The 13,486-nt window shown below is 41.1% G+C and overlaps 1 protein-coding gene across 6 annotated transcripts in view; it reads right to left on the minus strand.

Moving 5' to 3' along the window:
• PHF3 (PHD finger protein 3) overlaps positions 1-13,486 on the minus strand; it is a 348,354-nt gene that overhangs the window by 84,506 nt on the left and 250,362 nt on the right. For all 6 annotated transcript variants that reach the window (XM_029595668.1, XM_029595666.1, XM_029595667.1 and 3 more), the window contains one exon: positions 2,962-3,090. In XM_029595668.1, the coding sequence (XP_029451528.1) occupies positions 2,962-3,090 (129 nt within the window). The remainder of the gene's footprint in view (positions 1-2,961; positions 3,091-13,486) is intronic.

Below are 13,486 nucleotides of genomic sequence, written 5' to 3' on the forward strand. Positions count from 1 at the left end.
TTTAACGATTAAAATGTATATCAGAAAGTGACCTGAAAATTGTATTGCATGAGTTGGTATTAACAACCATGGATTTCTGTGGTGCCTTGTTTGTTGGGAGTCTCTGGCAGAAGTTTGTGTAAGCTACAGGTCCTTCAAAATGCAGTAGCCCAAATAATGGTGAGGTTTAGTTTCTATTTATTTGATTTATATTTCATTTTTCAGCACTTCAAAATGGATTACATTCAGGGATGAGGGTGCAAAATACCTTTAGAAGTTAGTAGAGAGATGTGTTACCAAGTCGTAATTTACAATCAGCACATGGTGTTTTGTTTGTAGTACAGTGGTTAAAGAGATCAAAAGGGCAGCTTTTCAAAGTAGAATGCTCTCAAGCTTTTGGGCCAACATTGTGGAAAGAAGGCAAAGGCTTGGTTGTACCCAAGTGAATAACCAAATTAGTGAATTTGATAGATTAAGCTTTTATTTGGAGTAATATTGATTTGTTTTTATGATTGTTTTATGTATTGTGAACCACTCTGGCCAGTATTCTTTCTGAATGCAGTATAAAAAAGCCTGGAAATAAATAAATATTATAGGTATTTCTCTATCCCCAGAGGGTTTACATTCTGAAAGGGTAATTTATTAAGCATTTTTCCCATAGACACAGAATGGGAGAAAAGCCTTTGTAAATTAGGTCCTGTTTGTACCTGAGGCAACGGAGGAGGGAAAATGACTTGCCCAAGGTCACAAGGAGCAGCAGTGGGATTTGAACCCAAGTTTCCCTGCTTCATAGTCTGCTGCTCTAACCACTAGGCTATACAGACACAAAATGAAAAAACAAGCCATTTTCAAATCATTTATCGATTATATAATGAATAGCCATACACTTTCACAGAATTTCTCTTTATCAGTTGTAATTTGGCACTGTAGATATAATACAATAGGCTTAAAATCAAATTACCAATATAAATAATTTAATTAAATATAACAAATTCAAGTTGTTTTAAAGGTTTTTGCAAATTGTGTATTCGAAGAAACTAATGGAAACTCACACGATTAAGAAAAGTGTAATTGGAATTCATGTTTTCAAGCATTATAAGGCATGTAATATTCCTTAAGATTGTGTTTTCCAGTAGTTACATTAATTATTCATCTGACAAACAAGTAAGACCTGAAAGCAGGATTTAATGCTTGGCAAATGCTTATTTTAATTTGCATGACCTTGTGCTGTATTATTTTGAAAGAAAAAGCAAGTTTGCTTACCGTAAACAGTGTTTTCCGTAGATAGCAGATGAATTAGCCATGCTGTCTGGGTACGTCTTCCGTGCCACTAGGTGGCGGAGCACTCTAAGTCTAGTAAAGTCTTTCAGCCAGGCACTCTCTCTTGTGCTCTCCCTGGTTTGCCCGAGGCTCCTCAGTCTGTATGTAAGCAAGATAGTGAGCAGTGTCGGAACTGTCCGGGGAGGCGGGAGGGTCAGCATGGCTAATTCATCTGCTATCTACAAGCAAACTTGCTTTTTCATGTAGATAAGCATCTGAATTAGCCATGCTGTCTGGGAGTCCCCAGCTAACGTATTGAGCAGAGTGTTATAAATGTGATTTGTTAATTATTGTGCTCAATATGTGAATTATAGGCGGACAGTTCTTATGAAGGTTTCTGATGTATAGAACTCCTATGTAGAATCGTCCGGCCCATGTGCGTATCTTCCCTTGCCTGTTTATCTAAACAGTAATGGGATGTAAAGGTATGTAGTGATGACCAAGTCGCCGCTTTGCAGATGTCTTCAAGACGTACTTCATGGATGTGAGCGATGGATGCAGCCCTTGCTCGAACTTGATGCGCCTTAGGAGTTGAAGATAAGTGTTCTGAATGTTTTTGGTAGCAGAACTGTATACAATTGGATAGCCAGGAAGATAATGTTAGTTTTGTCACTGGAAGTTCTGATGCATTTGGATTAAAAGAGAGGAAGAGTTCTGAGGGTCTATTATCCTTGTGGGTGCACTGTTTATAATATGCAAGCGTCCGTTTACAATCCAAGGTATGGAGCTTTCACTCGTTTCATTTGTTATGAGGTTTCAGGTAAAAGGTGGGCAATGTGATGGCTTGATTTAAGTGAACACCAAACACCAACAATTTCCCAGTAGAATTTTTTTAGCTTTTCAAATAAAGGGTTTGTAGGATCTTCATGAACACAGCTTGAAAATATCAGAAAGCCATATAGACCTCTGGTCCAACTATTTTAATTTATTATCAACAATTTCAAATAACTTGTTTTTTTGTGTTTTTTCTTATTGTGTTTTTATAAATAAAATGTCATGAAGGTCCCGGGACAGGTAATTCGCACAAATTTCAACCCAAGAGGGAGAGCAAGAAAAATTTTCAAAACTTAGCTTGAGTGTGATCAAGATGGACACTCTGGAGAGACAGAGCTCCGCGTGCTTTCAGTCGCACGGAAAAAAACAGACTGAGGAGCCTCAGGCAAACCAGGGAGAGCACAAGAGGGAGTGCTTGGCTGAAAGACTTTACTAGACTTAGAGAGCTCCACCACCTAGTGGCATGGAAGACGTACCCAGACAGCATGGCTAATTCAGATGCTTATCTACGTGAAAAACTTACTTTTTGGCAATAATATATTTATTTATCACAGTTTTCTATACCGGTGTATGGACTTAACCTTCACATCGGTTACAATCTCGTAACAGTAAAACCAAATACATACATCATAAAACAAGAAACCAAAATTACATTTCCTTATACATAAAACCAATTTCACTTAAAGATGGAGAACGTTCCTGACAGTTTACAACGTTTTGGGTACCAGTGGGATTTTGCTCAGTTTTACCAGCAAGTTCTCTCTTGAATGCCAATAGAATTCTCTGAGTGCACTCCAGACTCTCCATCTGAGTCTAGCCTAATCATTAAACATGTTAGCCAACTTTAATGGAAAAGTAAAACAAATGTATGCTACCATTGTTTGTTACCTCAACTTCCATAACTTCTGGTTCTTTCATTGCTGTTTCACTCTCAATTTCTATTTCTCCTTTGTGTGTAATTTTTGTGATTGGTCGTCTTTCAACTTCTCTCTGTTCTTTTTCAATCATCTCAATTGTCTGTAAAAAAAAAAAAAAAAAAAAAAGGCAGTGAAGATTATAATATATTGTACCAAGGTGCAAAATTTCTGGTTGACAACTTGTCACTGGAAGAAGTACTTCCTGTCTGCCCCTCTCTGGTAGCTAAATTCCTCTACAGCAGCAGAGAAGGAAGGTGGATAGGAGAGAAAAATAAGGGGAGAATGGGGAGGAAGTGAGTCTAAGAAAGCAAAGGAGGATGAGAGTGAGAGAGGCGTGGGGGGAGAATGGGATAGACAGAGAGCAAGTAAAAGCAATAGATAGGGATAAAAAGTGGTGGGGGAGGTAGAAAGCAAAAAGAAGAAGAGAACAAAAACATAGAATGAAGAGAACGAGCAAGAGGGAGGAGGATGTGAGCATATCTGGGACTGCTGGGATTTTGCTCAACTTGACATTAGCAGGGGAGAGGCTTGGGACCAGAACTTCATTCACTCAGCATTTTCTGATTCACAAAGTAGAGCCAGAAATTTCCATGTAGGCACAACCAGGGTGCCTACCACCAGGTAGGTTCTAACAACAAAGTGTGTCTCTCAATTTCATTCACTTCATTTTGTTGGTAGCATCTGGTTGTACAAAAAGGTACCTCAGTGCTTATAAACGGGCTGATGCAGTAAAGTGCGCTCAGGCAGAGCTGTTAGCCCCCGGTTGGACGCGCGTTTCGACGCGCTATTTTTATCCCTTATGCAGTAATGAGTATAGCGCGTGGAAACGCGCATCCAACCCCCCCCCCCCCACCCCGAAACTAATAGCGCCCGCAACATGCAAATGCATGTTGATGGCCCTATTAGTTATTCCCGTGCGATACAGAAAGTAACGCCTGCCCAAAGGCAGGAGTTAACTTCGGCTGGCACCAGGAAAGTGTACAGAAAAGCAGAAAAAAACTGCTTTTCTGAACACCCCTCAGACTTAATATCATAGCGATATTAAGTCGGAGGCCCCAAAAATAAAAAAAAAAAATTAAAATCTGCTCGCGGTCCTCAGATTGGAAGACGGATGCTCAATTTTGCCGGCGTCTGTTTTCCGAACCCATGGCTGTCAGCGGGTTTGAGAACAGACGCCGGTAAAATTGAGCGTTGGCTGTCAAACCCGCTGACAGCCCGCCGCTTCTGTCAAAAAGGAGGCGCTAGGGCCGCGCTAGTGTCCCTAGCACCTCCTTTTACAATAAAAAAATGATTTTCAAGGTTGCATGTCTATTTTCGGTTTCCTCTACAGCCAATAGGTAGGGCTTTCAAATTAAGAAAATACTACAGAAATTGTGTTTGGGGGTGAGGGAATCAGGTTTGATTTTTTAAGCTGTAAATACATGAATAAATATAGTCATTTTATTCTCTTGAAATCTACAGGTTAAAGATGAAAAAGTAATGAATTTTTACTGAAAACTATTTTTCTGTAACAAAGGTTAAATTTCCCCTTTGTTGTACATATCTGAATTTATTCTTCTCCTATCAATTATTTCTTCTATTTCAGTTCTGCTTTTCCTTTATATCCCCTTCTCACACACTTCCTTCCCTTCTTTGTATCCTCTCTCAGCCATCTCTTCTCCAAGCTGAACAGCCCTAACCTCTTTAGACTTTCCTCATAGGGGAGCCATTCCATTCGCTTTACCATTCTGGTCACCCTTTCCTACTTTTTCTAGTGCAACTGTATCTTTTTTTGAGATGTGGAGACCAGACTGCACACAGTATTCAAGGTGTCAACTAACCATTCAGTGATTCAGAAGCATTATGATATCCTTCGTTTTATTAGCCATTCCCTTCCTAATAATTCATAACATTGATTTTATGACTGCCATAGCATTCTGAGCTGACAATTTCAATGTAATATCAACTCTTCGCCCAGATCTTTTCTCCTGGGTGGTAATTCCTACAGCATGGGTTATTTTTCTCTATATGCATCACCTTGCACTTGTCCACATTATATTTCATCAGCCATATGGACGCCCAATCTTCCAGTCTCACAAAGTCATAAGAACATAACATGCCATACTGGGTCAGACCAAGGGTCCATCAAGCCCAGCATCCTGTTTCCAACAGTGGCCAATCCAGGTCATAAGAACCTGGCAAGTACCGAAAAACTAAGTCTATTCCATGTTACTGTTGCTAATAGCAGTGGCTATTCTCTAAGTCAACTTAACTAATACAAGGTAATGGACTTCTCCTCCAAGAACTTATCCAATCCTTTTTTAAACACAGCTACACTAACTGCACTAACCACATCCTCTGACAACAAATTCCAGAGTTTAATTGTGCGTTGAGTGAAAAAGAATTTTCTCTGATTAGTTTTAATGCAATTTATCACAATCCGCTTATGATTTAACTACTCTGAATAATTTTGTGTCATCTGCAAATCTGATCACCTTACTTGTCATACCACTTTCCAGATCTTTATAAATATACTAAAAAACACTGGTCCAAGTACAGATCCCTGAGGCATTCCACTACCTTTTTCCACTGTGAAAACAGACCATTTAATCCTACTCTGTTTCCTGTCTTTTTTGTTTTTATACTTATACTTTTAATTTCAATGAATACATCAAATACAAATCTCATATTTGACAAGAAAAGAAGTGTAAGATAATAAGAAATAAATACAACAAAATAAACAAAGCTGGTAATTATTTGGACTAATATAGATCACTATAATGGGGAGGGGGGGGGAGCAATAAAGGCCTAAGACAAGGTCCTAAAACTACAATATCAAAATACATAAGAAAATAGAAGAAGCCTGAAGAAATCCCCCTTCATAAATACTAACATGCCTCCCGAAAGGATAATTAATAAGGGGTAACATTACCCCTGGCACCCAAAAAACCCCTCAACTGGATAGGATAAAAGAAAAGATATTTAACACCATTCAAAAGAATCAAGCATTTACAGGGAAATCTTATAGCACCTAAAGCTAACATTTCAGATCTCATACTAAGAAATTTCTTCCTATGTTTTTGTGTTAATTTGGATAAATCTGGGAAAATCCATAGCTTTTGGCCCTTAAAAAGAGCTCCTGTGTGACGAAAAAATAGCCATTAAATATTTCTGACATGTAAAATGGCAAATGAAACCAAAAGTGTAGCTCTGGATGTAATATCTTCTGAACTCTCAAGAAAGTTGGAAAAATTAGGCGAATTCTAGAAAGCATTCCCATCTGTTGATTTCCTTAAAGATGAAAGATAATATAACTTAGCAATTGGTCGCAAAGTTTCCTCAGGAATACCCAAAATATTTTTCATGTAAGATTTAAACAGTTCAGAAGATGAAATAAATTCAGTCTTAGGAAAATTAAGTACATGGAGATTCAAAGCTTTTGAAAAATATTCCAAGTTCTCAATTCTATTTCAAGATAAAGAAAATTCTTTGATAATCTCAGATTGCACTGGTTTCACTTGTCATCAGAAGACTCCAAATCAGAGATCTTTTTCTCACATTGCAGCAATCTAAGGTCAGAACCGCTAAAGAAGAAACAGTTTCATCCAAAGAAGCCATGATCTGCCATAAGGCATCAAGAGAGACATAAGGTGGTTTAACCAATAAATGTTTGACCTGAATGTCCATGATGGCAGACTGCAATAAGTGTAAAGCCACTCGTCAGAGGAGCTGGATCTGCAGTGGTCCCCAACCTTTTTTCTGACTCCCAGTATGGTGCAGAAACTTGTAATTCGGGGCAGAGATTCTCTCCTCAGAATTGCATCGGGGAGACGCTGCTAGAAAGCACAGTGGAGTCACTGGACCTAATCCTTGTTGCAGCAACAAGCCCTCAGCTCAGGCAGCATTGTCAGGAAGCCGCAGGATGGAACGCACCTCGGGGCTGAGAGAGACTTCAGCCAAAGGCAGGCTGGCCACCTCTGTTCCAGCTAAGCCATCTGGGATGGAAGTCAAAGTGGGAATGACATATTGAGGCATGGTTTGCCACAGTCCTCCATCAGGAAAGCACCACACTGCTCCCTTTCTCTTCCCCATGTAGAAAAGGTAAACGGCAAGATGCACCAAGGTTAAAAAAAAAAGGGGGGGTGGGGGAGAGCTCAGACATGCACACCTAGTTCAAGCGCCATCTTAACTCCTCCTCCCCCCCCCCCTTTCCTGTCTTTTAACCAGTGTGCAGTCCACAAAAGGACATCTCCTCCTATCCCATGAATATTTAGTTTTCTTAGAAACCTCTCCCGAGGGACTTTGTCAAACACCTTCTGAAAATCCAAAAACACCTCATCTATCTGTTCACCTCTGCCCAAATGCTTATTCACCCCTTCAAAAAAAATATGGGAGATTTGTGAGGCAAGAATTCCCTTGGGTAAATCCATGCTGGCTGTGTCCCATTAAATCATGTCTATATGTTTGTGATTTTATTCTTTATAATAGTTCCCATGATTTTTCCTGGCACTAAAGTCAGGCTAACCAGTCTATACTTTCCTGGATCACCTCTGGAGCCCTTTTTATATATTGGGGTTATATTGGCCACTTTCCAGTCTTCAGGTACAATGGATGATTTTAATGATAGGTTACAAATGCTCGGAACTGGAAATGTTCTTGCAGAACATAAAAATGCAGAAACCTCTGATCTGTGCCCCAAATGGGAATATTCAGAAAGACCACTGACAGATATAATGAGAATAGAAACTCCCCTACCGAACCACAGCCAGGACGAACTACCACATCTCCATGTGAAAATGTGGGCCTCAGGACAGCAATTCACACCTTTGAATAGGATGAAAGGATTCATCATTTTTGAGAACTACGAAGTAAATCGAGTAACATCCTTGACCCAGGGGCAAGAGTTTCATCCTTGGGAGAATTTTGCAGATCACTTCACTGCTTGACTGGAGCAGTGCAAGGGGAAACCATGAAGGCATCCCAAACGGGACAATGCAGGTCCAGGCTGTAAACGAAACAGATTTTCAAAACCCACCGATCGGCCAGGGTCCACTCCCTGTAGAACTGCTGTAGGTGGCTTCCTACTGGTGTCAAGAGTGAGCAAACCTGCTGAACCTCATGAGGAGGCTTTAACAGCCCCTGAAGTCAGAGCGGAGTACCTTCTCTGCCTTCTGTCTCTGCAAAAGTACTGACCCTGGCCCCTAGGGCCTGAATATGAGGCAGAAGTGGCCCCAGAAAACAGTCTACCCAGCCATTACTGCTGTGAAGCCAAAAACTATCTATAGACCCTACCAGGTCTATAGCAACCTCAACTCTTATCCTTCTCCAAAGAGAAGCCAGCCCTTAAAGGGCAACTTCCCTAGACTTGTCTTGGACCAGGAGTCAGCTGCCCAATTGCGCAACCACAAGAAAACTTTGACAGACAGGACCACCAATAAGTCATACTGGGCATCCACCAGGAAGGCTGCAGCAGACTCCATCCTGGTCACCTCCTTGCTCTCAGGAAGCTGTAGTATCCTGCATAGGAGAGCCCAGATCACCAGAGTTGAACAGATCAAGACCTTAACTGCTGTGGCAGAGGCTACAAACTTCTGAGAGGCAGCTCCATCTTCCTGTCCTGTTGGTCTTTACGCAACGCAGCCTCGTCCACTGGAGGAGTTGTTCACCTGATCATTGCTATGACCAACGCATTGACCACCAGAACTTGAAAAAACTTCTCCAACACAGTAGGTGGAAGAGGATAGAGTCGGAGTAGGAGATTGACTCCCATTCTGCCAATATCATCTCATCCACCTCGGACGGAATGGAAAGGTGGTAGTTTTATGCTTCCCCCTAATAATTGAGTCCCACACCAGAGTTTCCTGTGGCTTGAACGCCTCCAATCTAAAGTATTAAACTACCTGTTCAATCAAACCAGCTATTTCATCTCCGTGAAATAATCGAATGACAATCATCTTCCAGGCCAGATGACCCCCCTTCCTCAGCAGACACTGAACTACCTGCTCCCTGAACTCCCCTGCATCCACAGAGTCCTCCCACAAGGGCTCCAGCACCTCAGTGGTTGGCCATGCACTCTTGCCAGGAACTGGAGGCAAAGAAGCTGTACCAAGGCCCTCAGGTGCTCTGGGGGCAACCCCCTTATGCACTTTGCCTGGCCTCATGAATGCACAAAAAGCCTAATGCAAAAAATGAAAAATCTAGAGAAAATTCACCCCGCTGTCAAGGGCTCTCCCCTGGAGATAGTGGCACTTCCAACCTTGATACTGGTTCTAAGTTCTCACTTGCTTCAAGTGACTCCTCAGGCTCAGGACCCAATTGCACAGGAGATCCCAAGATGGCTGCCGTCTCGGAGGGCCGCATGGCAGATCACGTGTCAGGCCACTCTGAGCATGGCACATCGAAAAAGGAAGTGGGTGGTGAGGCAGGAGCAAGGCCCACCACCGAACACTCACTGGGAAACTCACCAGTATACGTGCACACCAGACAAATCTGCCCCTTTTCTGTGGCAACTCAAAGCTCGTTGCAGGCCTCACAGCACCATGTACCCCAGGCGAGGCTTCTCCTGACTCTCCTTCAATAAGAAGATGGACCACCTGACCGTTCTCCCTTCAGGCGTAAAATGCCTGCTTCCTGCTCAAACCCCAATAGTCTTTGCCCCTGAGTAAAGACAGCTTCCTCTCTCTTTTTTTTTCCTTTTTAAGGACTGACCACTTGCTCAATGGATATGAAAAAGGGAGGAGGGAGAGGGAGAGAAATTCAGGCGTAGAGACAAAGAAAACCCCCTCTCAGAATGCAAGCAGGAATGGAACTTTTCTGAAAGCAGCCTTTTTTTATGCTGCTTCTCCGACCCCGCTCAACACAACACCCCCTTAGGAGCTGAGAGTGTATCAATGGGCTCTCACTGCTGGCCTAAGCCAGTGGCCTGGCCCAGGGGTCTGATCTCAGATCCAAAGTCGAGCTGATGCACCAACCAGCCCTACCATCTGCTGAAGGCAGAAAATATACTGGATCTCTGCTGTTAGCACCTCCTCTTAAGTAGTGGCTGTGCTGTCACAATAGAAATCTGTACCATATGCCTCCATCTATTGGTAGGGGGAGACAACCCGCTTATCAAGGCTGGACTGCTGTAGCAGAACGAGATGGAATAGATCAATTATTGGGATCTGCCAGGTTCTTATTATTTGGACTGGCCACTGTCAGAGACAGAATGCTGAGCTTGATGGACCTTGGACTGATCCAGCATGGCATTTATGGTCTTAAGTAAGCTTCCATATCAAAATATACCAGGCTAACACACTAGAGGGAAATGTAAGAGGAGCTTTAATTTTATTATCCTCTGCTCCTCACTAAGCATGCTTCTAATTATAAATGCATAACTGGGAAAGCTTCCTGCTGTTCTATAGATGCAGCAGGTAATGCTGCTCAGCCTGGAGTCTTTTCTACAAAAGCAGTTCTCTGGGGTCTTGGCTGTACAGCTTTGGCAGACATAAGGTTTTGCTTTAGCCATGGTTTTAATCAGCATTTAGAGAAAACTATCAAACTACATTGATTTTACAAGATCAGGCAAAAACAAAAATCTATGTACAGAAAAACAGTCTGTCACACACCTTTATTCTCATGTTCACACCTGCCTGAATTTCACTTTCTGTTTTTCAGTTTTTTCAGCCTTTAAGGGGAGAAAATCAACAGAGAGAGAGGAAACACTACCTGGTCACACTCCTTCCTCCACTCTCTTTCACTGTTCCTCCCAGTATCATCTCCACCAATCTCCTCCCCCTATGCATTTCCACTTTCTTGCCTCCCTGTACTTTCTTCTCCGTTCTTTCAAACCTCATCCTTCCTTCAAGCATTTCATGCCTCTTTCTGAGCACATTCGTGTATTTCTGTACTCCGTCCCCACCATCGTTGATGCTTCCCAGTCTGGCTTTGCTTATTAGCAAATCAGAGCCATATAGTTCACCACAAAGTCTGCATAGCTCAGTGCTGATAAACAGAGCAGCATGGTCAGGGTGCAACAAGCAGAGAAGCCTAATTGAGGAGCATGAGCAGTGGAGCTGGAGGCAAGGAGCATCAGAGACCAGGCCGGAAGGAGGAAGCAGAACAACAGCTGAAGAAGCCAGATTTTCAGTTCTTTAGTAGCTTGCTGTGGAATTACAAGACAATGGGGTGGTTGGCTAGGTGGTTTTCAGAAAGCTCAAAGGTCATATAGCATAATACTCTATTTGGTGGTCTAATAAGAAGTATATCAATTTACAAAGATTACTTTTCTCCAGGATCAATATGGCTACTAGAACTATGCATACTTTAAAATCGTCGGTTCACTGTACTGCAGCAGTCAAAAAAGCAAACAGAATGTTAGGAATTATTAGGAAGGGAATGATTAATGAAACGTAAGCTGTCATAATACCTCTGTATCGCTCCATGGTGAGACCACACCTTGAATACTGTGTACAATTCTGGTCGCCGCATCTCAAAAAAGATATAGTGGCGATGGAGAAGGTACATAGAAGGGCAACCAAAATGATAAAGGGGATGGAACAGCTCCCCTATGAGGAAAGACTAAAGAGGTTAGGGCTGTTCAGCTTGGAGAAGAGACGGCTGAGGTGGGATATGATAGAGGTCTTTAAGACCATGAGAGGTTTTGAACGAGTAGATGTGAATCGGTTATTTACACTTTTGAATAATAAAAGGACTAGGGGGCATTCCATGAAGTTAGCAAGTAGCACATTTAAGACTAATTGGAGAAAATTCTTTTTCACTCAACGCACAATTAAGCTCTGGAATTTGTTGCCAGAGGATGTGGTTAGTGCAGTTAGTGTAGCTGGGTTCAAAAAAGGTTTGGATAAGTTCTTGGAGGAGAAGTTCATTAACTGCTATTTATCAAGTTTACTTAGGGAATAGCCAGTGCTATTAATTGCATCAGTAGCATGGGATCTTCTTAGTGTTTGGGTAATTGTCAGGTTCTTGTGGCCTGGTTTGGCCTCTGTTGGAAACAGGATGCTGGGCTTGATGGACCCTTGGTCTGACCCAAGATGGCAATTTCTTATGCTCTTATGTGATACATTATTAAAATAGCCACTAGAGACGGAAAAAACTCATTTGAGTTCTTTAATACTGTAATTCTTTCAACCATCACTCGATTGCAGAAGATGGTATCAGAACAAAAGTGCTTGATTTTTAATCCACTGTCTCTTACCCGCAATGGGCCCCAGGCAGTATCAGCCTTATAAGCACTATAAATGTAATCATTTACCGTCCCCTCATAGACTGCTCTTATCTACTGTTATTTTTACACATTACTTTATTAAATTATTTTCTTCAATACCAAACACATCTACCAAATTAATTACATTTTTTACTTTTGACTTTTTCTTATAAATCTATTAAAATCAAAATACTTAGCTCCAACTGAAGCATTCAGCAATTTCACCCATTCAAAAAGTTGCCCATTATCCGACTCACTGATCTAATTCAACAGTTGACGTACCAGATTTTACTTTCTCTAATAGCTGAGCAATTTCAAGTTTGATTGAATTTACCAATAATGTTCGTGTCTGTTCAATAATCAAGATCATTAAAACTGGTGAACACTTCTTTAGAATCTGGTTCCATTTTTGTAAAAAAGCCGGGCCATCAACATATAAAGGTTCCTTGTTTATCCGTAGACCTCGTAGAATGCGCTGCACCCTACAGTACTCAATTAATGTATTACCATGCATCTCAGTTCTTACTAAATGTTTACGTAGATGCAATATTTGTATCCAAATATCGCTGTTATTTATGCCACCACTGGTATTAGAAAAGAAAGTGGGGGTTTGCAAAACCTCTTGAAGATGAGTATGTGAAAAGCTAAAAACATCTTGACAATTAGATGCCATATTTTTTTTTAAAACTCTTCCCAAAATTTGATACAAAATCAAAAACTCAGAAGCAACTCCTCCCTAAATCCAATACCAAAACAGTCACTAGAGAGAGAAAAAACTCATTTGAGTTCTTTAACACTGTAATTCTTTAAACCATCATTTGAATGGGGAAGACGGTATCAGAACAAAGTGCTTGATTTTTGATCAGCTATTAGAGACAGTAAAATCTGGTACGTCAACTGTTGAATTCGACAGTAAGATCAGTGAGTCGGATAATGGGCAACTTTTTGAATGGGTGAAATTGCTGAATGCTTTAGTTGGAGCTAAGTATTTTGATTTTAATAGATTTATAAGAAAAAGTCAAAAGTAAAAAATTTAATTGATTTGGTAGATGTGTTTTTTGTTGGTATTGAAGAAAATAAATTAATAAAGTAATGTGTAAAAATAACAGTAGATAAGAGCAGTCTATGAGGAGATGGTAAATGATTACATTTATAGTGCTTATAAGGCTGATACTGCCTGGGGCCCATTGCGGGCGAGAGGCAGTGGATTAAAAATCAAGCACTTTGTTCTGATACCATCTTCCCCATTCGAGTGATGGTTTAAAGAATTACAGTGTCACCACAGGAGAGTGGGGCTCGTCTGTAGAGGTAA

Source organism: Rhinatrema bivittatum, chromosome 3 (assembly GCF_901001135.1).
Source record: "Rhinatrema bivittatum chromosome 3, aRhiBiv1.1, whole genome shotgun sequence".
Lineage (NCBI taxonomy): Eukaryota > Metazoa > Chordata > Amphibia > Gymnophiona > Rhinatrematidae > Rhinatrema > Rhinatrema bivittatum.